This window comes from Hordeum vulgare, chromosome 7H (genome assembly GCF_904849725.1).
Source record: "Hordeum vulgare subsp. vulgare chromosome 7H, MorexV3_pseudomolecules_assembly, whole genome shotgun sequence".
NCBI lineage: Eukaryota > Viridiplantae > Streptophyta > Magnoliopsida > Poales > Poaceae > Hordeum > Hordeum vulgare.
The window spans coordinates 54,612,260-54,640,075 of NC_058524.1; the positions used below are offsets into that span (position 1 = coordinate 54,612,260).

The following is a 27,816-nucleotide window of genomic DNA, read 5'->3' on the forward strand; positions in this document are numbered from 1 at the left end:
CATATCTAACACATCCATGATATAACTTTCATATATGTGACAACATGAGGAAACCAAATAAAGTAGTAGTAGTACTTACGGTTTCACCTTGGAAATCCAATGTGAGAGTATGTATGCTTGTTACTCCATGTAGAAGCTCACTTAATTTAAATATGTGTTCCTCACAAACTGAACCGTGTAGAGAGCACACTTGTACTTGTAGCCACAAGTGAACTGACTCTCCCCAAGATGGACAGTAAAATATCATCAGTGAGAGTGCTGAGCCTATCTTCGTCGTCCAGTTGCTGCAACATAAATCAAGCATCCATTATTTAGCTGCCACACATAGTAACTTTATTCAGAAATACCAAACAGAGAATATTTACACATGGTGACACGAACTGAAACCGCTCTAGCGTGTAAATTATTTGATTATCTCTACTACTACAGCATACCAACTCTGAAACTTTGAACTCCAAGATGGTAATCTTCCAACAAGCACCAGCTTTCCTCTTTTGAATAGATATTTGACTGGAACCGGTGCTAATGTAAATATCACAGATGATCAGCATGCAATTTAATAAGTAACTGAACCAAAATAAATTGAACCAAGCACTCACACAATACATGCCAATCATCACTCACTATACTACCACCATCACATGGTTAGAAGATTAGAACATCCTATGAAGATGAGTCATGAAGCTTCTTATGTCAACAACATTTTTACAAGCAGACGCTCACTTTTTCAGTTCTCAAAATAACTTAAGCACCTATAGCTCAAGCATCCACCTCCCCTTCTATGACCACAATAGAAGCAATGCACATTGCATAACAAAAGCAGACGAATGCCACAAAAGTTATTCAGGCAGAATATTGTGTTCACTCCTACAGTTGTACCTTTTCCCTGTTTACCTGAAACCCAATCTAAAGCACTGGACCATCGCAGAAAACTCACCGGTAAGCAAAACAGAGAAACGAGAAGCGTTTTCGTGGGCACAAACCGTTGAGGAGGCGCCGCTTGGACTGGGGACAGAGGCGCCACCGGATGCGGGAAGCGCAGGCCTCCACCACCCGCAGCATCTCCTGGTACGCCCCCGCCTCCGCCACCACCTCCATCGCCGCCGCCGTGCGCATCCAGCGGCGAGGCAGAATCTGAGAGTAGTGCTAGTGAAACAGGCACAGAGCGTTAATATTTGTGTCCAACTATTACATTCCAAATTAATCAATACTCGAACCTTCCATACATCTCCTTGGTAGAGACATGTTAAAATTCATCAATGAGAGCACCCCACCGAGAAGGAAATGAGTCATTGTCATTTACATATTCCTTCTCTTCCCTTTACTCTATTTATGTTGCTTCATCACTTTGCTCTAATATTACTCTAGGTCATATTTGATTTGTTCTTGAACTTCACTGCTGCATTTTCACTTTGCTTTGTTGTGGTCTACATTTTCTTTCCCGTGAGAATTGTCACATTCTCCATTTTTTATTGAATTTAGATCATAGTTTTAGTTGCTTCTGAATAGTGGCACTTTAAGCCCTTCTCATAAATATAAATAATTTAGAAAGACATGCGACAAGGTTAGAAAAAATACATGTAGCAGGAACTTCCACACCCACTTCTATGATAACACACTTCTCGTAGATGTAAAGTTATCTGATAATGTTATATCAACCATTCAACCTATTTAACGGTTTAATAAAGTCCTCCAAAATTGTTGTATGACTCATGCAGTTCAGTAGGATATTACATAGGAAAAGTACATACCTATTGAGATATTTGAGTAAGGGAGAAAAATAGAAAGAAGAAAGGAGACATTAACTTCTCAGCTTCCAAGATTTGTTTTGGCTTGTTTCTCATTATGACCGTCAAGAATTAGATGGCATGAAAACAAGCAGGAGCTATCGTAAACAGATTTTTTTAGTAACTAAAAGGTTGCCTTATTCATATTCATGCATTAGTCTCACTGTAAGAACTGGGTGACTAACTGAAAACTTGTTACATACATAACACTTATGCAAGGAAACAAAGCTCTAGATTACATTGTCAAAGAATAAAGGAACCAACATTAACACCATACCGTCAGCATTCCCAATGGGCTGGCCCCAACAAATCTTCCATGGCCTACAAGTATTACAGCTAGGTTTAAAGCAAGGCAACTGTTTCCATTTCTCGACGTGTATGACACCAAATGACAGTCTGAGTTATTTATCCTGAAAGTACAATGTTAGCCTTGGATTAGAAAACTGGTAGGTAAGTTGCAGAACACATCCCTAAATTTATATTACAAAAGCAAGCAATAATAGCCTGGTCACTCCTATTTATAGTCGGAAGTGTTGTCCATATATTTCGTTTATTATGCTTCGTTTGTGAAAACAGAGACGGTAGACAATTCATTCAGGAGATATATATATACCTTGGAACAGATGAAACAAACTAATACCAGCGCCACCAGCGTCATCGAGGAGCCCGACCCCTCCTCGGTTTGGTTGATCGTCTGCAAGGTCCTGCTCCCGCTGCTTCTTCGAAGAAGGTCCCCTGGCATCGAACAATGTTCTGCTCCTGCTGTTGTTGATCCTCTACAAGGTCCTGCTCCTCCTGTTGTTGATCCTATGCAAGTTGATGCTCCACCGTCCGGATCTATGACACCAAATGACAGTCTGAGTTATGTATCCTGAAAGTACAATGTTAGCCTTGGATTAGAAAACTGGTAGGTAAGTTGCAGAACACATCCCTAAATTTACATTACAAAAGCAAGCAAGAAATAATAGCGTGGTCACTCCTATTTATAGTCGGAAGTGCTGTCCATATATTTCGTTTATTATGCTTCGTTTGTGAAAACAGAAACGGTAGACAATTCATTCAGGAGATATATATATATACCTTGGAACAGATGAAACAAACTAATACCAGCGCCACCAGCGTCATCGAGGAGCCCGACCCCTCCTCGGTTTGGTTGATCGTCTGCAAGGTCCTGCTCCTGCTGCTTCTTCGAAGAAGGTCCCCTGGCATCGAACAATGTTCTGCTCCTGCTGTTGTTGATCCTCTACAAGGTCCTGCTCCTCCTGTTGTTGATCCTATGCAAGTTGATGCTCCACCGTCCGGATCTCCCCTGCTAGTGCAAGTCAAATAGCAGAGCAAGTCAAAAAAGTTCCAGTGTCAGAACGATTGCGTGTATAATTTGGGGAGATTATCCGTACTAATCATAAAGATATTTAGCACAACTGAAAAAACATCGAATGAAAATGAGATACCCATGATGGCACATCGCAACACGATTTATAAACTACTAATCTAATCTAACTATGAACTATGACATGCTCAAAGCCTGAAGAATTTCCTCCTACAACACAAATTATACTGATAATTCTTGATGACTGCAAATCAAAAACACACTTGGTATGAAAAATCTAAGAAAGACAGTACTACCTTTGAATCGAAATAAGATACACATGATCGCACTTTGCATCACGATTTAAACAAGTAATACAATCTAACTATGAACTGTGATGTGCCCAAACCTTGAAGCATTTACTTACTCATCACAATCCCACTGATTAATAAGTCTGCATGAGCAAATAGGAACACATTTATGTGATACGAATAGCTGAGGAAAGAAAGCACTACCTTTTGATCCGCCTGAGCATCTCCGGGCTGACCTCGGCCTGAGTATCGCCGGGCTGGATCCTCTTCCGGAGCACCTCGTTCCCCCAGCGGAGCCTGTCCACGGTCATGACCCCGCACCAGAGGATCCCCTTGGCGACGTTCTCGGCGCCGGACGCGATGGCTCTGGCGACGGCGCTGCCGTACTCCACGACGTTGGGCGTGACGGCTGTCCAGTACGCGGCGGCCTCGACTCGCCGCGCACCCCGTCGGCCAGCCCCTCGCTGCCGGCGACGGAGTGGGCGGAGAACCTGGTGTAGGCGCCGAGCAGGGCGTCGAGGCGCGGGTCGGGGACGGAGAGCGTGAGGCCGTAGTGGAGTGGGTCGGGGGCCGGGTCGTCGGGGAGGGCGGGGACGGCGAAGGAGAAGGAGTAGTGGCGGGGGTCGAGCTTGACGGCCGCGACGTCGCGGGCCAGCGGCCACTGGACGGCGTCGAGGGCCGCGATGGCGGCCAGGGAGGTGTCTCCGGCCCGGATGCGGTGGAGGGAGAGGTCGTCGGCGGGCAGCGGGTGGCTGCGCTGGGGGACTCGCAGCAGCACGTCCTCCGACGGCGCCGGCGCGTCGGGGGTGGCCGGGGACCGCGGGATCTCGACGGGCCAGCGGCCACTGGACGGCGCCGAGGGCCGCGATGGCGGCCAGGGAGGTGTCTCCGGCCCGGATGCGGTGGAGGGAGAGGTCGTCGGCGGGCAGCGGGTGGCTGCGCTGGGGGACTCGCAGCAGCACGCCCTCCGACGGCGCCGGCGCGTCGGGGGTGGCCGGGGACCGCGGGATCTCGACGGGCCAGCGGCCACTGGACGGCGTCGAGGGCCGCGATGGCGGCCAGGGATGTGTCTCCGGCCCGGATGCGGTGGAGGGAGAGGTCGTCGGTGGGCAGCGGGTGGCTGCGCTGGGGGACTCGCAGCAGCACGTCCTCCGACGGCGTTGGCGCGTCGGGGGTGGCCGGGGACCGCGGGATCTCGACCGGCGGCAGCGGCGTTGGCGATGAGGAACGCTCGGCGTGGACAGGACGGATCTGGGGCGAGAGGTGGGGGAGACTGGGAGAGGGATGGGGTGGTTGCGAGGGAGGGGGTGGGGGAGACTGGGAGAGGGACGGGGTGGTTGCGAGGGAGGGGGTGGGGGAGAGAGATCTGGGGTATTTTTTTTTTGTTCGGGGTTTTTTTTGTTCGGGGACGAGGTGGGATTGCTGGGAGGTCGAACCATCGATAGGTTGAACCATCACGACGTTCGATCCTGCTTTAATAGTAGAGATTTTGCTTGCCATGTGAACTTAATGTGTATTCGCTATGGTGCGAACTGTATTTTAGATGACTATTCAATTACACATGTGCCATGTTTCCTATTTTCCTGTGTATATTATTTAAAATCTGTCAAATTCTAGCTAATTTCAAAAAACGCTTAAGTACGGTTAAGCTGTGCTTAAGCGTCCATTGTTGCCTTCCGCTTCGCTTACGCTTTCCGCTTTTTTAAACATTGTTTAATATTTTAGCTTTCCGCTTTTTTAAACATTGTTTAATATTTTAGAATGCAAATGTCAGTATCAGCGTTTTTATGTTCACGGCTCATCGGTCAGCCGAATCCCGTTGATATTTGCCACGTCAGCATTTTTATGTCTTAAGGTTTAATTTAGACCGAAATTATATTGTTCAGGATGCAAACAACAAGGATTTGAACTTAAGAATTTGATTTGCCGAACCTTTGTAAATTCAGGGTTTAAAATAATTTTTTTTACCGCAACCGCCACCAGTACGTACCCGTCAAGGCGCTGAAGAAGTGGCCGCACCACATCCTCGAGGGCCTCGAGTACTACCTTGAGGGTCTCTAGAACATGACTCCGTTTTGCATAATTCAATTTATTTAATCGATTCTAAAAAAGAATTTCATTTTATTCTACCATAATTTAACAATTTAAACGTGAATACTCATAGATGCATGTAATTTCTTTTGTTTGAATGATCTTCATGGAGCTCTTCATGCTTTGCTGATCCATTAGAGCAACTCCAACCGGCCGACCCAAACGAACGGTCATTTTGTCCGTTTTTTCTCCGTTTGGTCGTCCTAGCGGATACTAATGTCCGCTTCCCAGTTTGGGTCGGCGCGTGCACCCAACGCTGGCCGATCCATTTTTTACCGACGTATAGAAAATATAGAAAGTATTTACGAAAATAATAAAAATGCATAATTAATATCAAAAACCGGCCTTCGAGTCCATCCATCCGCATTACATTAATTAAAAATAAAAAACCTAAAACTACGAGGCAGTCCTAGACGACGACGTTGTAGTCGTCGGGACCGGTGAGGTCGACCAGCATAGGCGCAGGGCCGGCCCAGGGGAACGCCGTGTTCCGGAGCGCAGCTGCTTGCTCCTCCGACGTTGCCCCGCCAGCACGGGTTGTGCTGGTGGCGGTTGCAGCGCAGCAGCACGGGCACGCTACTCCTCCTCCATCTCTCGTCGTTCCTCCTCTGCCTCCTTCTCCGGCTCCATCATCCGAAGGCCTTCAGCGCGCTCCGTCCTCAGGTGCTCCGTCCTTCAGTGCTCGAGGTAGGCTTGCTTCTGATGTGGTGTCGCGCCCATCCAGATGGGCGGCACACTAACAAACTCGCGGACGCAACTCTGTTGGCTCGGGCTTCGGCGAAGGTGGCACGACGCAGTCGCCGGCGGCCGACAGCCATGGCCTCCGCGAGCTGCTGCTGGTACGTCGCCTCCTCGCTCTCGCGGAGCATAGCTGCCAGCGCCGCCTGGTAGGCGGCCTCATCCTCCTGGTCCTAGTCGCTGACGACACGCGGGGGCGGCGACGGGCCTCCTGCACGTCGCGCACGCCACGACGGCGCTGCTCCTCATGCTCAACCGCAAACTAGAGCTCCCAGTTGAGGGAATCGGCCGCGTATTCAGGGTTTTTCCGCTGCTCCGGCGTCAGCAGACGCCAACGGCTTCTCACCTCCTCCGCGTGCACCCACGCCGACCGCGGCACGGCCGACACCGGGATCCTCTCCGGATCCATATGCTAGTGGTGCGGGAGGGTGACATTGGGGTAAGGCAACGGCACGCGATGCTCCCAGTGCCACCGCGCTTGGTGCACCGGGACGTTACCACGCTGGCGAGGCTGGCGGGAAGATGCCGGCGGGGAGATGGTGCAGGGGTAGAGCGGGGCCTTGCCTTTGCTTGGGAAGGAGTGGGCCATGGTGCCAGGGTTTGGTTACCGACGAGGTGGCGAGATGGGGACGGGTGGGTTCTGGAAGCAGATGAGGTGAAACCCACCGCACGGGCGGATTAAAAAAGACAGACCGCGGTCGCTGACGCGTGGGTCCGAGGAGGGTGGCCGTCATAAATTATGTTGACCGTGGTGGTTGGGACGGACACCGAGAGGGCGCGCACGCGTCCGCTTCGCGTCCGTGCCGACGCATTCCAGTTCCAGATTTAAACCGAAAATGGATCGGCGCGGACCTGTTTTGGAAATGAGTCGATGCGTTGGGCCATTCGTTTTGTCCGTGTGGCCCTAAACAGACGGCGCCGGAAGAAATAGGTTATCCTATTGGAGTTACTGTTAAAAGGTGCTCTTGATCTGTGTAGCCCCATATGCAGTACCCAATGCTCACAATGTTGGTCAGCAACATCCAGTTTTGTTGCCGAATTTTTAGCACGATATAAATTAAAGCGAGACATACACACTGCATTGATGTGCATGCTGCAGGTTATTATCAAGTGTAGATCATTATGCATTGCAATTCCAGCTTGATGCAATGATGAGCCTAGTTGCACTGGAAGTTCATTGACTGAAAATCATTTCACGTCAACCAAGTGTAATTACATGTTATTCCTCTAACACGGGTTTATTTAGTTATGAATGTCTATTCTTAGTATAGCAAGCTAAGTTGCTTCTTTTCACACACGAATTTGAATCATATGCGAGAGGGTGGGAATTCACATGCAAATCTATCAAATACTAATTGTCATGTTGCATTAATACACACAGGGTTCAATGAGTCGGTGTTTTCTTCAGATAAATTGATATCTACAATTTTCTTTGCATTTCTTGGCGTACCAAGCAGGGTAAGGGAACACATACCAGTTATCACATACTGATAGTCATGTTATATTTTTTCATATTGAGATTTGTGATAAACTTTGCTACACTCTTAGAACTGCATGTGTAGGGTGTACTTGACTTGTCTTAACTGCCTAAGTTGTCCCTCAACAAAAATAGGGAAAAGGCTAAATTTTTATCTTATCAAGTAGTCTAATCACCCCCCCCCCCTCCCTCTAAACATACTTTCGATCCTACACTGGTTCTGTCTATGATGCATCTAATGTAAAATTAGTGTATTGTGAAGAAGATCATGATATATATTTTACATTGTGGTAATGTAACTTTCATTCTCAACACTTCTTATTGTAGGTGTTTGATAATGTTGGGCAAGCATTGCTCGTTCCCAAAGTGGGAACGTCATTCGATTCAAAGGAGAAAGCATATGACATGTACAATACTAATATGCTGGCAAGATTGGGTTAGTATCAGAAAGAGCCACATAAAGCGCCGCCAAGATCGAACTATGTGTCAGACATATATAGTCTGTAGTAATCATGGAGAACAAGAAACCGGGTCATCAAAGGCCACTACAAGAACATGTTGTGAGGCTCGTGTTCAATTTAGTGTCAGTAGAAAGGGGATTTGGACAGTGCAAAAGGTTGTAACCGATCACAATCATTATCTTGCTAGTCCCAATAAATTGCACCAGCTGAGATCCCAACGTCGTGTTATAGAAGCAGATAGAGCGCTAACTGGAAAAATACGTGAAGCTGGGATGAAGCCATCTCAGGTGTATGATTTTATGGTAGCGTTCTATGGAGGAGTCCACAAAGTGCCATTCTCAAAAATGGATTGCAACAATGAGATTGGTTAGGAAAGGAAGAAGTATTAGAATCCAATGATGCAAAAACACTTCTAGAATACTTGAAGAATAAGCGGAGGGAGGATCCAACATTTTTTTATGCAATTCAAGTAGATGAGAAGGATGGTAAGATAGCTATTTTTTGGGGCAGATGGTTAGTCCATTATGGATTACGCATGCTTTGGTGATGCCATATCATTTGACACCACGTTTAATACCAATAAGTTTGAATTGCCTTTCGCTCCAATCCTTGGTGCCAATCATCACAAGCAGACAGTAATACTTGGGGCTGCACTGATATTTAATGAGTCAATTGATTCATTTGTTTGGCTATTTGATCTCAAATAGCCAAACAAATGAATCAATTGACTCATTAAATATCAGTGCAGCCCCAAGTATTACTGTCTGCTTGTGATGATTGGCACCAAGGATTGGAGCAAAAGGCAATTCAAACTTATTGGTATTAAACGTGGTGTCAAATGATATGGCATCACCAAAGCATGCGTAATCATAATGGGCTAACCATCTGCCCCAAAAAATAGCTATCTGACCATACTTCTCATCTACTTGAATCATATAAAAAATGTTGGATCCTCCCACTACTTATTCTTCAAGTATTCTAGCAGTGTTTTTGCATCATTGGATTCTAAATACTTCTTCCTTTCCTTACCAATCTCATTGTTGCAATCCATTTAATAGAATGGCACTTTGTCGACTCCTCCATAGAACGCTACCATAAAGTCATACACCTGAGATGGCTTCATCCCAGCTTCACGTATTTTTCCAATTAGCGCTCTGTCTGCTTCTATAACACGACGTTGGGTCCTCAGCTTGTGCAATTTATTGGGACTAGCAAGATAATGACTGTGATACGTTACAACCTTTTGCACTGTCCAAATCCCCTCTCTACTGAGACTAAATTGAACACGAGCCTCACAACCTGTTCTTGTATAGTGGCCTTTGATGACCCGGTTTCTCGTTCTCCATGATTACTACAAACTATATATTTCTGATACATAGTTCGATCTTGCCGGCGCTTTGTGTGGCTCCTTCTGATACTAAACCCAATCTTGCCGGCATAAGTATTGTACATGTCATATGCTTTCTCCTCTGAATTGAATCACGTTCCCACTTTGGGAACGATCAATGCTTGCCCAACATTATCAAACACCTACAATAAAAAGAGTTGAGAATTAAAGTTACATTACCACAATGTAAAATATATATCATGATCTTCTTCACAATACACTAATTTTACATTAGATGCATCATAGACAGAACCAGTGTAGGATCGAAAGTATGTCTAAAGGGGGGGGTGATTAGACTACTTGATAAGATAAAAATTTAGCATTTTTTCTATTTTTTTTCTAGGGACAGCTTTGACAGTTAAGGCAAGTCAAGTACACCCTACACATGCAGTTATAAGAGTATATCAAACTTTATCACAAATCTCAATACCAGAAAATATAACATGACTATCAGTATGTGATAACCGGTATGTGTTCCCTTTCCCTGCTTGGTACGCCAAGAAATTCAAAGAAAATTGTAGATATCAATTTATCGAAGAAAACACCGACTCATTGAACCCTGTGTGTATTAATGCAACATGACAATTAGTATTTGATAGATTTGCATGTGAATTCCCACCCTCTCGCATATGATCCAAATTCCTGTGTGAAAAGAAGCAACTTAGCATGCTATACCAAGAATAAACATTCATAACTAAATAAATCCATGTTAGAGGAATAACATGTAATTACACTTGGTTGACGTGAAATAATTTTCAGATAATGAACTTCCACTGCAACCAGGCTCATCATTGCATCAAGCTGGAATTGCAATGCATAATGATCTACACTTGATAATAACCTCCAGCATGCACATCAATGCAGTGTGTATGTCTCGCTTTAATTTATATCGTGCTAAAAATTTGGCAACAAAACTGGATGTTGCTGACCAACATTGTGAGCATTGGGTACTGCATATGGGGCTACACAGATCAAGAGCACCTTTTAACAGTAACTCCAATAGGATAACCTATTTCGTCCGGCGCCGTTTGTTTAGGGACACACTGACAAAACGAATGGCCCAACGCATCGACTCATTTTCAAAACGCGTCTGCTCTGCGTCCGAACCGTCCCATTTCCGGTCTAAATTTAGAACTGAAATGTGTCGGCAGGGACGAGAAGCGGACGCGCGCGCGCCCTCTTTGTTTCCGTCTTAACCACCGGGATCAACATAATTTATGACGGCCACCCTCCTCGGGCCCACGCGTCAGCGACCGCGGCCGGTCTTTTTTAATCCGCCCGTGTGGGGGGTTCCACCTCATCTGCTTCCAGAACCCACCCGTCCCCATCTCGCCACCTCGTCGGCGGCCAAACCCTGGTACCATGGTTGAATCCTTCCCAAACAAAGGCAAGGCCACGCTCTACCCCCACGCCATCTACCCATCGGCATCTTCTCGCCAGCCTTGCCAGCGTGTGAACATCCCGGTAAACCAAGCGCGGTGGCACTGGGAGCATCGCGTGTCGCTGCCTTACCCCAATGTCACCCTCCCGCATCACTAACATCTGGATTCGTAGAGGATCCGATGCCAGCCATGCCGGGTTTGCGTGGGTGCACGCGGAGGTGGTGAGCAGCTGTCGGCGTCTGCTGACGTCGGAGCAGCAGCAAAACCCTGCATATGCGGCCGATTCCCCCAACTGGGAGCTCTGGTTCGCGGTCGAGCACGAGGAGCAGCGCCGTCGTGGCGTGCATGACGTGCAGCTAGGAGGACCGTTGCCGCCCCCGCTTGTCGTCAGCGACGAGGACCAGGAGGTTGAGGCCGCCTACCAGGCGGCGCTGGCAGCTATGCTCCGCGAGAGCGAGGAGTAGGAGCGGCGCAAGGCCGACGAGGAGGTAGCATACCAGCAGCAGCTCGCGGGGGCCATGGCTATCGGACGCCGGCGACTGCGTCGTGCCACCTCCGCCGAAGCCCGAGCCCACGGAGCTGCGTCCGCGAATTTGTCAGTGCGCCGCCAATCTGGCTGGGCGCGACACCGCAACAGGAGCAAGCCTACCTCGAGCATTGGAGGACAGAGCACCTGCGGACGGAGCACGCTGAAGGCCTTCGGATGATGGAGCTGGAGAAGGAGGCAGAGGACGAACGACGGGAGATGGAGGAGGAGGAGCGTGCCTGTGCTGCTGCGCTGCCACCGCCACCAGCACAGCCCGAGCCGGCGGGGCGATGTCGGAGGAGCAGGCAGCTGCGCTCTGGAACACGACGTTCCCCTGGGCCGGTCCTGCGCCTATGCTGGTCGACCTCACCGGCCCCGACGACGACGCCGTCACCGCCTAGGGCTGCCTGGTAGTTTTAGTTTTTTAATTAATGTAATGTGGACGTGTGGACTAGAAGGGCGGCTTTTAATATTTAATTATGCCTGTTTATTATTTTCACAAATACTTTATATATTTTTTATACGCCGGTAAAAATGAATTGGCCAGCGTTGAGTGCATGCGCCGACCCAAACTGCGAAGCGAACATTGGTATTTGTTAGGCCGACCCAAACGGACAAAATGGCCATTCGTTTGGGTCGGCCGGTTGGAGTTGCTTTAATGGATCAGCAAAACATGGAGAGCTTCATGAAGACCATTCAAACAAAAGAAATTACATGCATTTATGAGTATTCACGTTTAAATTGTTAAATTATGGACAGAATAAAATGAAATTATTTTTTAGAATCAATTAAATAAATTAAATTATGCAAAACGGAGTCATGTTCTAGAGGCCCTCAAGGTAGTACTCGAGGCCCCCGAGGATCGATGAAAAAGGGTTTTTTCTGCTTTGTATTACAAAGCAACGGGCCATCGAGGATCTGGTGCGCCCACTTCTTCAGTGCCTTGACGGGTACGTGCTTGTGGCAGCTGTGGTATGGAAATAGTCTATTTTAAACCTTGAATTTATAGAGGTTCGGCGAATCAAATCTTGAAGTCCAAATCTCTGTCGTTTGTACCATGAATTATACAATTCCGGTCTAAATTAAACCTTGAGACATAAAAACGCTGACGTGGGAAATATCAACCGGGATTCGGCTGACTGGTGGGCCGTGAACATAAAAAACGTTGATGCTGACGTTTGCACCCTGAAATATTAAAAATGCTTGCAAGATGATTCAAATCTGTAGAATTTTTATTTGAAAACCTTGAACTTTTTCAATACCGTTGAACTTTTACTGAATCCGTGAATTATTTTTTATTGAAATTTTGTGAACTTTGTTTTAAAATTGTTGGATTCTTTTGTGTGAACCATTTTAAAATTGATGAGGTTTTTTCAAAATCAATGAAAATTTACCATATTCATGAACGTTTTTATATCATGGGCACATTTCTTAAGTATGTAAACATTTTATTAATTTGACAAGCATTTATTTGGATTGTATGGGCATTTTATAAAAACAAATACGATCACATTTCATATAATATGCGGCCTCGCCTCCACGCGCTCATCCCGTGCGCCGCCTTGCCCCGCTCCCGCCGGCTCAGCGCACCCGCCCACGTCGCTCCGCTATCACCGGCTCAACGCACCCACGCAAGTCGACGTCGCCGCTGCCTACTACCGTCAGTGCCCCTGTGTGCGTGCCCGCGCGCGGCGTTCGTCTCGGGCTCGCTGCTGCCTGCGTACGTGCGTGCATGTAGGAGGTATGGCCGGCTGCTGCTTGCGTATGTGGGTGCCCGCGCGCGGCGTTCGGCTCCGACGTGCGTGCATGCAGGAGGTACGTCCGTGTATGTAGGCTGCTGCCTGCGTACATGCGTGCATGTAGTGCGTACATGCATGGCCACCTGCATATATATATATATATATATATATATATATATATATATATATATATATATATATATATATATATATATATATATATATATATATATATATATAAACTGAAAAAAAGGAAAAAAAGCGACGAACTAGGTTACTGGGTTCGAAATAATCAGCGAAGTAGGCGGGCCTAGACTTTTCTCCATGCGCCCAGCCCAACTAACCCCATCCTATTGTCTCAAAAGAAACAATCTCGGTCATCCTTTTGAATTCCGGTTTGACAAACAATCTCACTGTTTGATTTAGACCGGAATTGTATAGTTCAAAGTGCAGACGATAGGTATTTGGACTTGAGGATTTGATTCGCCGAACCTCTACAAGTTCAGGGTTTAAAATAGACTTTTCCCTTGCGGTACTCGCAAAGGCTCCCCAATCTCACTGAAGCCCGATCCTCGACTGTTCTTCTGGCCTCGCCCGATCCGGCCGCTGCGAGCATCGATCTGATTCACCGGGGAGCGACCATCAGCGACGGCTACGAGCGGCAGTACTACGAGATCTCCACCGCCCTCTCTCGCAAGTGTGCGGCCGCCGCCGTCCTTGATGGCAGTACATACGCACGCCTCTTGCTCGCCAGAACCCCAGGTCAAATAAATACAATTTTGTGGAACTTAAAAAAATGAGCTACAACTTTATCAAGGATATTATTCTTGTCTTTTGATTAAGTAGGCTTAAACTTCAACTCAAGTAAGAGAACACAATCTGTATGAAAATTCGGACAATCCTTCTTCATTGTATTTGTAGCTTCCTAACCAGAATTACAAAAATCATACAAATTTTACTGGAGCAAGAACCTTTTCATCTTATATTACTCTATAAATATTTTCATCTTGAGGAAACCTCATTAAGAGGCTAAGAGCAAGACTCAACTATGTAACATGCCAGCCTTTTGGGACAACCAACTTGGAAAATACATATCCTCTAAACCAGACGTCCACAAATCTTGAAACATGAACCTGTGACCCAGTCTGCAAATAGCTCGTTTCATACATTGTACATTGACATTTCAACCTGTCAATAAGAAATCTCTCTACATTTATAATTTGATCACAAAAAGATAATGCTATACACTATTTGATCACTACATCAGCAGGTTTGATCCACATTGTCTCCCTCTGGTAGGTGAAGTTGCAACTAGTTGGTGGCTTGGAGAACCTAGACTGGACACAAGATACCTTGTGCAAACCATAAGTTCGACGATTTTCTGGACCAACAGTAGTATAAATCACACCTTGAACCCATTGCAGATTTCTTTGCACTGTTCACTGCAGTGAAAAGCTGTCACTTAGAAGGAAGTTCACAAGAAAATTTACATACATATTTTGGTCATGTACTCCCTCCGTTCCTAAATATAAGTCTTTAAAGAAATTACATTAGTGGACTACATACGGATGTATATAGACATACTTTAAAGTGTAGATTCATTCATTTTGCTCCGTATATAAACTCCTAGTGAAATATCTTAAAAGACTTATATTTAGGAACGGAGGGAGTATATGATTAACTTGTGCTTCTAATTGTCACCTTCTAACATTAAGTGTGACAACTTTCTCTTTCAGTTAGTGGCAATTGTGCTTCTAATTGTCACCTTCTAATTGTCAGCAGGTTCGTCTTCCAAACATTGTATATGGTGACAGAACACTATCAATTAGTGGCAATTGAAATCCAAATCATGACTCTTGAGTACCATTGGAATTAATGGAGGGAGTATGTACTAAATATGAAGTATAATACTTTTTTGTATTCAATGACCACTGTTGGTGCAAAAAAAAAAGTGCATACAGTTGAGCTGCAATGGGTGAGAATGAATCAAACTAAAGGTATTTGCTCTGACATGCGCTGTATGGATATACTGAACAAGCCAGCGGCTGCAAGAGCAACAACAGCGGCAAATATACACAGCAAACACTTAGATAGCTAGTAGAGATTCAAATCATAAGATGGTTGGCAAGATGGAAGTTTGTAACTAGCTAGAATTTCATGTCTTTGAGGTGACTACAAGATGGAAGTTTGAGTGCCGTATGATAGTAGAGATCCATGCTATGAAGGCACGTACAATTGGGATATACAGTAGAGTGGTTCGTAACAAGGTTTGATAAGATGTTGAGTACGGGAGCAGGGTGAGGAAACTATCCTTGTCGATCAGCGGGAGATTCGGAGTCGGACGGAGTTGGTGGAGGGGACTGCAACTGACAGCTAGCGCAGGGGAACCCAGGCGGCGGAGGAGGCGATTCCAGGCAGAGGCAGCGGCGGCCGGCGGCGCGCTCGTGAACCTGTCGCGGCAGTCGGGATCGAATCCCCACTCCCCAACGCCTGGGATCCATCGGAGCCGATCCGAGTCAAGCCAGGATATCATGCATGGCACCGCATGGATCGGATTCCAAACCCGAGTCGAGCACACGCCAAGCTCACGGCCACGCACGCGATTCCATCTATATATACTCCTCCAGACGACCCCATCGAACGGAAGCAACCAAGAAGCCAGAGATCGATTACTCAAGTCGATATTTTGGCGGCCGGCGAAGCTCCGTTGACTCAAACAAGGACGCACCTCGCCGCAAGCAAGCAAGCAACCATCGTGCGTCAACACAAGATGCAGATCTTCGTCAAGACTCTGACGGGCAAGACCATCACCCTCGAGGTGGAGAGCAGCGACACCATCGACAACGTCAAGGCCAAGATCCAGGACAAGGAGGGGATCCCGCCGGACCAGCAGCGGCTCATCTTCGCCGGGAAGCAGCTGGAGGACGGCCGCACGCTGGCCGACTACAACGTCCAGAAGGAGTCGACGCTGCACCTCGTGCTCCGCCTCCGCGGCGGCCTCTCCATCAAGGTCAAGACGCTCACCGGCAAGGAGATTCAGATCGACATCGAGCCAACTGACACGGTCGACAGGATCAAGGAGCGCGTCGAGGAGAAGGAGGGCATCCCGCCCGTCCAGCAGAGGCTCATCTTTGGTGGCAAGCAGATCGCGGACGACAAGACGGCGCAGGACTACAAGATCAAGGCCGGGGACGTGCTCCACCTCGTGCTCGCGCTCAGGGGCGGTGCTTGCTAGATATTGTCGGGGGTTTTACAGGAGCTTGAATTAGGGCTTAGCTGTAGTTTTATTACTATATTTTTTACGTAATGTTTTTTTAAAGCTTTTATATAATAGTTTTGAACTTTTTGGTAACTTGTTGTCAAAGGGGAAGAAATGTTGGCATTGAAGCAGTAGCATATCCGCCTTGGATCAAGGAAGAACCTATGGTGGAAGGTTGCCAATGAACATCATTTGCAAAGTTTGTGGTAGTGTCCATGCTACTGGGATTAAGGTCCTACATCATGGAAGACGAAATAGTTTAAAACATGTGATTAAGTACAATATGAAAGAAAAATAATGAGTACAAGCCATGTCTTACGATGAATTCATTTGGATCACTGCGTTCCCCTTTATTTTCTGTTGCAGTTTGTGGATCTTCTCCTAAAGTCAGACATATAAACCAATAAAAATAAAAATAACTATAGAAACATATACCTGATAATTACTTTGCTACATTGGGTACAATCGATCAATACCTTTCTTTTTAGATTTTTTCTTTTTCTTTCCTTTGTTCTTTTCAAGAGAGATTTTTGATCATTTACTCTTTGGGCCCTTTACCACCGGAGGAACTCTAAATAATATATTACCTTTTAATATGTGTGCAACGCACTCAGTCGAAACTAGCGGGACCTCGTTGGATTTTTCTTTCATCTTGATAAGAGAATTATCTGCTTCCAAGTCTAACTTATCTATGGCTTTCTCCAAATCATCAAAAAGCTCTTTCATTGTCGAACATTTCAATGCAACAGATGTTGCCTTTCATGAGATACGGGCCGCTTGTGTTTTCAAATTTTCCAAATTAGTTCCTTGCTTCTCAACATAGAAGCCTCTCTTTGCATATTTTGTCCATCTGTTTAGTATATATTGCGATGGCAAAATGAAAACATCATGCATGTTGAAGACTCTGAGAGCATGCTTACACAACAAACCTATCATATATGCATTTCATATTTTATCAGTTTGTATTAAAAATCATATTGCAATAAGAAATGTGTACGCATACCTATGGATTCAAACTTTCTTCAACAACATGTAACAGTCATATCCATATTGTTGAATACAACTGTTGCCGCATGCTCGTTGTGCATATGTGTCACCATATATGTGAAGATTGGCCCTTCATTTGTTAGCAGTTTACAAGAGAATGTAAATTGAATTTTAAATTCTTTCTCAAACTCTGAATACATCCTACTTGTATAAGATTCAGTTGCGGTCATCAACAACGGTAAACTGCTATAAGTAACCGGGTTCTTTTTTGATGTGAACTAAAATCTTCATCAAACTCATTCTCGCGACGGCTGGCGGAAACCTTCTCATACTCTACGAGGAGTTCGGAAAGACCAAGTTTCCTACAAAATCTTTTCTTGAAGACATTATTCATTCCTTCACTCCTTTGAGTTGAGTTCATATCAGCTGTAAATGAGTCACAATAAATTGCAGCCCACTTTCCCCGCAATTCATACAATTTTGCCATCCATTCGTTCTCCTCAAGATTATACTCCTGCAACAATTCTTGCCACTTCCTCTTGAAGATACATTCAGATCTGTCTTCATAAACATATCTCTTAAAATCCGGTAGAAACTTCTCGCGATGCTTATGAATTACATGCCCGAGATGTTTAGCAACATTAAGATCGAGTGCCACAAGCAAAGACGATGGGTTATATTTGGAAATACATAAGCAATTTCTCTGTTCATGGCCTTGTGTCTTGACCAGTGAAAATTGTGCTTGGATGCTTTCCTGACATTGCCATCAAAAATGTCTCAAATAGCCAAACAAATGAATCAACTGACTCATTAAATATCAGTGCAGCCCCAAATATTATTGTCTGCTTGTGATGATTGGCACCAAGGATTGGAGCGAAAGGCAATTCGAACTTATTGGTATTAAACGTGGTGTCAAATGATATGGCATCACCAAAGCATGCGTAATCCATAATGGACTAACCATCTGCCCAAAAAAATAGCTATCTGACCATCCTTCTCATCTACTTGAATCGCATAAAAAAATGTTGGATCCTCCCTCTACTTATTCTTCAAGTATTCTAGCAGTGTTTTTGCATCATTGGATTCTAAATGATTCTTCCTTTCCTTACCAATCTCATTGTTGCAATCCATTTTTCAGAATGGCACTTTGTCGACTCCTCCATAGAACACTACCATAAAATCATACACGTGAGATGGTTTCATCCCAGCTTCACGTATTTTCCCAATTAGCGCTCTGTCTGCTTCTATAACACGACGTTGGGACCTCAGCTTGTGCAATTTATTGGGACTAGCAAGATAATGATTGTGATCGATTACAACCTTTTGCACTGTCCAAATCCCCTCTCTACTGACACTAAATTGAACACGAACCTCACAACCTGTTCTTGTAGTGACCTTTGATGACCCGGTTTCTCATTATCCATGATTACTACAAACTATATATTTCTGATACATAGTTATATCTTGACGGCGCTTTGTGTGGCTCTTTGTGATACTAAACCCAATCTTGCCGGCATAAGTATTGTACATGTCATATTCTTTCTCCTTTGAATCGAATGACGTTCCCACTTTGGGAATGATCAATGCTTGCCCAACATTATCAAACACCTACAATAAAAAGAGTTGAGAATTAAAGTTACATTACCACAATGTAAAATATATATCATGATCTTCTTCACAATACACTAATTTTGCATTAGATGCATCATAGACAGAACCAGTGTAGGATCGAAAGTATGTCTAGAGGGGGGGGTGATTAGACTATTTGACAAGATAAAAATTTAGCCTTTTCCCTATTTTTGTTGAAGGACAGCTTTGACAGTTAAGGCAAGTCAAGTACACCCTACACATGCAGTTATAAGAGTATAGCAAACTTTATCACAAATCTCAATACCAAAAAATATAACATGACTATCAGTATGTGATAACCGTTATGTGTTCCCTTTCCCTGCTTGGTACGCCAAGAAATTCAAAGAAAATTGTAGATATCAATTTATCCGAAGAAAACACCGACTCACTGAACCCTGTGTGTATTAATGCAACATGACAATTAGTATTTGGTAGATTTGCATGTGAATTCCCACCCTCTGGCATATGATCCGAATTCCTGTGTGAAAACAAGCAACTTAGCATGCTATACCAAGAATAAAAATTTATAACTAAATAAACCCGTGTTAGAGGAATAACATGTAATAACACTTGGTTGACGTGAAATGATTTTCAGACAATGAATTTCCACTGCAACCAGGCTCATCATTGCATCAAGCTGGAATTGCAATGCATAATGATCTACACTTGATAATAACCTGCAACATGCACATCAATGCAGTGTGTGTATATCGCTTTGAATTTATAACGTTCTAAAAATTTAGCAACAAAACTGGATGTTGCTGACCAACATTGTGAGGATTGGGTACTGCATATGGGGCTATACAGATCAAGAGCACCTTTTAAGAGTAACTTCAATGGGGCAACCCATTTCGTCCGTCGCCGTCCGTTTGGGGCCGCGCGGACAAAACGAATGACCCAACGCAGCGATTCATTTCGAAAACGCGTCTGCTCTGTGTCTGAACCGATCCATTTTCGGTCTAAATTTGAAACTGAAATGCGTTGGCAAGGACGTGAAGCGGACGCGCGGCCTCTTAGTGTCCATCCCAACCACCACGATCAACATAATTTATGAGGGACGTCCTCCTCGGGCCCACGCGTCAGCGACCGCGGTCGGCCTTTTTTAATCCGCCCGTGCGGTGGGTTCCACCTCATCTGCTTCCAGAACCCACCCGCCCCCATCTCGCCACCTCGTCGGCGACCAAACCCTGGTACCATGGTTGACTCCTTCCCAAACAAAGGAAAGGCCACGCTCTACCCCCGCGCCATCTACCCGTCGGCGTCTTTCCGCCAGCCTTGCCAGCGTGTGAACATCGCGGTGCACCAAGCGCGGTAGCACTAGGAGCATCGCGTGTCGCTGCCTTACCGCAATGTCACCCTCCCGCATCACTGACATCTGGATCCGGAGAGGATCCCGGTGCCGATCGTGCCGGGTTTGCGCGGGTTCACGCGGAGGAGCTAAGCAGCCGTCGGCATCTGCTTACGTCGGAGCAGCGGCAAAACCCTGCATATGTGGCCGATTCCCCCAACTGGGAGCTCTGGTTCGCGGTCGAGCACGAGGAGCAGCGCCGTCGTGGCGTGCGTGACGTGCAGCCAGGAGGACCGACGAGGACCAGGAGGCTGAGGCCGCCTACCAGGCGGCGCTGGCAGCTATGCTCCGCAAGAGCGAGGAGTAGGAGCGGCGCAAGGCCGACGAGGAGGTAGCATACCAGCAGTAGCTCGCGGGGGCCATGGCTGTCGGCCGCCAGCGACTGCGTCGTGCCACCTCCGTCGAAGCCCGAGCCCACGGAGCTGCATCCGCGAATTTGTCAGTGCGCCGCCAATCTGGCTGGGCGCGACACCGCAGCAGGAGCAAGCCTACCTCGAGCACTGGAGGACGGAGCGCGCTCAAGGCCTTCGGATGATGGAGCTGGAGAAGGAGGCGGAGGACGAACGACGGGAGATGGAGGAGGAGGAGCGTGCCCGTGCTGTTGCGCTGCCACCACCACGAGCATAGCCCGCGCCGGCGGGGCGACGTCGGAGGAGCATGCAGTTGCGCTCTGAAACACGGCGTTCCCCTGGGCCGGTCCTGCGCCTATGCTGGTCGACCTCACCGGCCCCGATGCCGCCGCCGCCTAGGGCTGCCTGGTAGTTTCAGTTTTTTTAATTAATGTAATGTGGACGCGTGGACTCAAAGGCCGGCTCTTAATATTTAATTATGCCTGTTTATTATTTTCGCAAATACTTTATATATATTTTTATACGCCGGCAAAAATGGATTGGCAGGGTTGAGTGCATGCGCCGACCCAAACTGCGAAGCGAACATTGGTGTCCGCTAGGCCGACCCAAACTGACAAAATGGCCGTTCGTTTGGGTCGGCCGGTTGGAGTTGCTCTAATGGATCAGCAAAACATGAAGAGCTCCATGAAGATCATTCAAACAAAAGAAATTACATGCATTTATGAGTATTCACGTTTAAATTGTTAAATTATGGATAGAATAAAATGAAATTCTTTTTTAGAATCAATTAAATAGATTAAATTATGCAAAACGAAGTCATGTTCTAGAGGCCCTCAAGGTAGTACTCAAGGCCCTCGAGGATCGACGAACAAGGGTTTTCTCTGCTTTGTATTACAAAGCAACAGGCCCTCGAGGATCTGGTGCGCCCACTTCTTCAGTGCCTTGACGGGTACGTGCTTGTGGCAGTTGCGGTATGGAAAAAGTCTATTTTAAACCCTGAATTCATAGAGGTTCGGCGAATCAAATCTTCAAATACAAATCTCTGTCGTTTGTACCATGAACTATACAATTCCAATCTAAATTAAACCTTGAGACATAAAAACGCTGACGTGGCAAATATCAACCGGGATTCGGCTCACTGGTGGGCCGTGAACATAAAAACGCTGATGCTACGTTTGCACCCTGAAATGTTAAAAATGCTTGCAAGATGTTTCAAATCTGTAGAATTTTTATTTGAAAACCTTGAACTTTTTTCAATATCGTTGAACTTTTACTGAATCCGTGAATTATTTTTTATTGAAATTTTGTGAACTTTGTTTTAACAGTGTTGGACTCTTTTGTGTGAACCGTTTCAAAATTGATGAGGTTTTTTCAAAATCAATGAAATTTTACCATATTCATGAACGTTTTTATATCATGGGCACATTTCTTAAATATGTAAACATTTTATTAATTTGACAAGCACTTATTTGGATTGTATGGGCATTTTATAAAAACAAATACGATCACATTTCATATAATATGCACCCTCGCCTCCACGCGCTCATCCCGTGCGCCGCCTCGCCCCGCTTCCGCCGGCTCAGCACGCCCGCCCACTACAAGAAATATGTCAACTAACGACCTTTTGTCAGTGACCCTGGAAGGAATGGTCTTAAATCTATGACCATTTGATATCATTTGGTCGTAAGCTGTCTGGAGGGGTCCTAGCCCCAAAAACTAACGATCATTTTCATCAGAAAGGTCATCACTTGCTTACTGGAAAAGGTCATAAAGCGGACAGCACCTGACACTGCCTTAATTCTAGGTGATAATGACCAATATGAATGGTCGTTACTAGGCTGGTGACCAGCGGTGGTGGTGCTGACGCCACGGCCACCTCACTCATCGGCAGTTGTTGCTGTTGTTGTTGCTATCTACATCAGAGAGCTGAATTGAGATGTTGCATGTTGCTAACCAGTCTGCCATAACATCCTGCCATAACATCATGAAGCAAAATAGCAGCAGCAAAATAGAAGCAGCCATAACATCCTGCCATAATTAACATCAAAAGTATAACACATTCGAACGCAGTTCACAACAACAGGTCGATAACACAGTGCGCAAAAGTACAACAGTTCACAACAACGACGATAAACCGAGGATCATGGAGGGTGACGACTAAATGGGACCTAGAGCCTTCAGGAGGGCTGCATGCTCTGCCCTGGTCTTGATGTCTTGATCAGCACTCCGCGATAAACCGCGTGCATGCGACATCATGTGTTCATAAACCCCATCCCTGGGCTTTGGCTTTGTGGTGCAGTATGGGCATCTGAACATTCCCCTCCTGAAGTAGGCCGCCTTCCCCTTCTCCCTGATCTTCTGGGCTTCCTTCTCAATGAAGGACTCTTTGTTGCCGTCCTCCACGTCATCTCCAGAGTTATACTGCACACACAAAAGTCATGTACAGTAATCTAATTAAACAAACATCAGATAATTCTCATTTACCAAATTTTAATGAACAAACAAAGAAAAAAGTAATGTACCGTAATCTAATTAAACAAACAACATTAAAACACTCTCTACATCAATTTCATTATAAAGCCCACCAACATGCATTCATATAGTGCTTACGCTGAACTAAAATAGTTGGGATTACCTCATACGGTTCGTCGTCGTCGTAGTCAGAGTCATGCGGGCTCTTGAACACAGTCTTGGCGAGCTTCCTCTTCATGCTTGCAGCTTCCTTTTCCTACAATATAAGTAATTCGATTAGTATAAACTATGTAACATAGTATTCAAAAGGTCAAGCATTCAACAATGTGCTTCTAATTACATTCATAGTGCTGCTGCATCAGCCACCCTATTCTCTGCAGTGGGTCTGTCCTTTGTGCATTTCACTTATACAATCCTTCATACAAAGATTTAAATGTCCTTTCAAAAAATCAAACTGTACTCTGTAATTATATGTTATGTATACACTTCTTTTGTCACGACATGTGTTGGATGTCACAATGAAATTGGCCATGGACGTAATCAGCCAATATATGACTATACTGTAACTATATGCTTGTAATCAGCCAATATATGACTATGAGGTAGCTATTTGTTGTTTTGTGTACTAATTAAGCAGTTGCATTGGTATTGACTTTACCAACAAAAACATGCAGTTCTCCATGTCAGGAAACCATCCATACCATAAAACTTGTTACAAGGAGCGCTTTCATCCAAAATGTGATGTCTGCAACAATCTGTAAGTATCACTTCATTATCTTTTATTATCTGTTTGCATAAGACGATTCTCTCTTATCTGCGTTTTATATAGCAGAACATTGCTGAAAAGACCTCGATGACGCCTAGAGGGGGGTGAATAGGCTATTTAAAAACTTCTTCGGATTTGGCTTAAACTTAATGCAGAAATAAACTAAGAGGATACTTGTCAAGCACAAATCCTAAATGCACTAGGCACTGCAATGTGTATCAACAACACGATCTACCAAGATGGACACAATATAGTTACTAACAAGCACAAGTAAGTTACACAAACTTACTTGAGCTATATCACACGACAAGTAGGTGAATGACACAAGATACTAGATCACACTAGCACACGATATATCAAAAGCTGCAAGTGTGAACGTGTGGATATAGAAGGTATGCTTGAATGATTAATCTTGTACAAGAAATAGCCAACACAATATAATGAGCACAAACAATATGCAATGTATGTATGCTCAAGTAACACAAGTAAACCACAAGTAAGGAGTTAGGGTTAAGGATAACCAAGGTCACTAAGACGAAGATGTATCCCGATGTTCACTTCCTTGGAGGGAAGCTAGTCACCGCTAGAGAGGTGGATGTTACCACGAAGGCACACCAACGCCACGAAGGCTCACCCTATTCTACCTTTGAGATAACACCACGAAGGCGTTTCTCAACCACTAGTGGTAAGCCTTTGAGGTGGCTTCCAAACCCTCACAAACTTTTCCGGGGGTAATCACACGGATTGATTCCTCTCCGAAGAACTCCTACCGCCTAGGAGTCTCCAACCTCCAAGAGTAATAAGATCACAGGGAATGCTCAAAACTTGCTCAAATCTCAAATAGCTTGGGTTGAGAGAAGGAGAGGGAGACGATCTATCTTTTGATTGGAACAACTCTCAAAGGGGCTCACAAATGCTCTTGGGATCTAAGATTTGGTGTGAGCAAATGTGTGTGAGGGAGAAATGTGTTCTTATGAGGATAAGGCTGTGTTGGGGCACCCTCTCACGAAGTGGGAGGGGGTATTTATAGTGGGGAGAGAAAAACAGCCGTTGGGGACACTTTAAGTCACACACGGGTCAGACATACGGCAGTTCACGGATGTCCGGGCGTCCACAAGGGGTCGGACGTCGGACAGGGGTCGGACGTCCGAGGGCTGTAAATGTATCTGGAACCACTTTGGAGTTGAACAGGGACTGGACGTCCGGAGAAGGCCGGAAGTTCGAGTTATTTGACTCAAACTTCTCTGGTTCAAGATTCCGAATTTCCGAAAGGGGACGGACGTTCGGCCCTCGGACATCCGGAGGGAGCCGGAAGTCCGAGTTATATGGCTCAAGTTTCTGTGGTGCAAAGCTCCGGATTTCCGAAGCTGGTCGGACGTCCGGCCCTCAGACGTACGGAGGGAGCCGGAAGTCCGAGTTATATGGCTCAAGTTTCTCTGGTGCAAAGCTCCGGATTTCCGAAGCTGGTCGGACGTCCGGCCCTTGGACGTCCGGAGGGAGCCGGAAGTCCGAGTTATATGGCTCAAGTTTCACTGGTGCATAGTTTCGGATTTCCGAAGCTGGTCGGACGTCCGGGCCTCGGACGTCCGGAGGAGGCTGGATGTCAGGGCCACGGACGTCCGGAGGAGGCCGGATGTCCGGGCCTCGGATGTCCGGAGGAGGCCGGATGTCCGAGGCACTGGTCCTATTTTCTGATAACAACAGAGCAGTGGAGATGTGGTAAGAGCAGAACAGTGGATATCTAGTTTGAGCAAGTTCATCACAAAACCTGTGATCCCCTCTTAATAGTGCGGGATCCCTGAAGACTCAAGAATTATAAAAGGGGTACCGATGATCCATACTTGATTGTATACTTTTATTCGCTGATCATCACTCCGCACCACTAACGTCAAAGGAACTGATACCTTTGAGTTAACCCTTTCACTCGAGCTTGATGTTGTTGTTCCTTCTTGGCTCAAGTTGAAAGCAAGACATGATGAAGTCTTCAAGCAGCTCTCCCATACACAATGTGGAAAGCCTAGCTTATGTATTCATCTTCATTTTTCCACCATGTGAACATCCACAAGAATCAAGCATGTAGTTCTCAGGTATGCTTATCTTGATCTTGTCCTTGTTAGCACATGAGCTTGTCCTTATCAACACATGATCATTAACAATAGTTTCAATGATATATTCATGCTGATCCACTTGAACTTGCACACCACAATCTTGATGACGATCACCACTTGACGTCATCCTTCATGGGTTGGATGAGATCTTCCTTTTGAGGCAAGCCCATGGAAGCACACCTAATGGACCCCCACATAGGACTCTCACAAAGACCATGGGTTAGTACACAAACACATAATGGACAATGCTTACCATACCATGGGATCACTTGATCCCTCTCGGTACATCTTATACGCTTTGTGTGTTGATCATCTTGATTTACTCTTTGTCTGAGATCTTGATCAACCTAGTGTCTCTATGACCATTCTTTGGATAATACCTTGAACACCATCTTGGTCATCATATAAACTCCTTGAACCCAACAGATGGACTTCAAGAAGTGCCTATGGACAAATCCTATAAATATAACTTAAGGCAACCATTAGCCCATAGGAATTGTCATCAATTACCAAAACCACATATGGAGATATACGCTCTAACAATCTCCCCCATTTTGGTAATTGAAGACAACCACTTCAAGAGAGTTTATATAAGGAAATAAGCATAACCAAGCGCACACATACAAGGTAATAATGCATGCGTGCAAGATGTAAATGCTTACGCAATAAAAGCAAAACCCTTTAAACATATCCAAAGTAAACTCTCTAAACTTCTCCCCCATTGGCATCGATTGCCAAAATGGATGAAATTTTAGAAAGCCAATATAGTAGGTGGTCCTCCAAAAAGTGTGTACTTCTCAGCACATGAGTGCAGAGAAATACACAAATACAATGGTAAGTAGTTGGAGGAAAACAAATTATATTGAGGACCCAAAGATTGCAAATAAAAGGATCGTATGCCACAAAGACATACAAAAATAGAGGCAAGCAATCAAAAAATTCCAGATGGAACAAACAATCATATGGTCCTTCGAACCACATGAATAAAAGATATTATGATAAAGGCAATAGAGTGTTTTATCAAAAACTAGAGAAGCTCCCCATGATTTGTGCACTAATATGAGATTTTTGTATTTGATACAGATGCACAAAATAGGATCGTTGCTCCCCCAAAATCAATAAAAACACACAACGAGTGCAAGAAGATAGATGAGACAATAAGCATATCAATTGCACAAAACAAATGGTTGAGCAACATGTAGAAGAAGCAACTTAAGAATAGGCTCAACCAAAGTAATGTGTGTGAGTCATGGCAAAGAACTTGAGAAGACTAAGATAAGGATGAGCATTACTCATCAACATAGTCTTGATGAAATGAGATACAAAGTGAAAGACATATCATTCCCACACACACATACTAGAAAATGCGTTCACAAGCTTACTAATAAACAAAATAAGAACCAACGCTTGTGACAACCCATTGTGAAGCTAGGAAGTAAGAACCTTGTCAAGAGGAGGGATACTAATTGAAATGGAAAAAACCCTCATCAAGACAAGCATGAGGAAAAATAATCTTCACGGCCAAAGAGTGCATCAAGATGTAGGAAAATAAGATACGCACTCAAAACAAATCCTTTCACGAAGCCACCAAAAACTAAAAAAGGAAATGCAACGATGGGCGTGGAAGAAAAGAGGATATCAATTAGAGATGTAACTTCTCTCATGTGTAAAAGATTCTAAGTAGAAGAC

General features: G+C 45.2%; 1 protein-coding gene and 1 pseudogene across 1 annotated transcript; one reads left to right on the forward strand and one right to left on the reverse strand.

Moving 5' to 3' along the window:
* Positions 1-3,529: 3,529 nt before the first annotated feature.
* Positions 3,530-6,367, reverse strand: LOC123408263 (annotated as a pseudogene).
* A 9,611-nt stretch (positions 6,368-15,978) lies between these two features.
* LOC123411390 (ubiquitin-NEDD8-like protein RUB2) lies at positions 15,979-16,443 on the forward strand. Its single transcript, XM_045104329.1, has one exon. It carries the CDS (start codon positions 15,979-15,981, stop codon positions 16,441-16,443), a length of 465 nt encoding a protein of 154 aa, XP_044960264.1.
* The last annotated feature ends 11,373 nt before the right edge of the window (positions 16,444-27,816 follow it).

Coding starts and splice junctions, on each gene's coding strand:
- LOC123411390 (XM_045104329.1), top strand. CDS start 15,979: ATGCAGATCTTCGTCAAGACTCTGACGGGCAAGACCATCACCCTCGAG.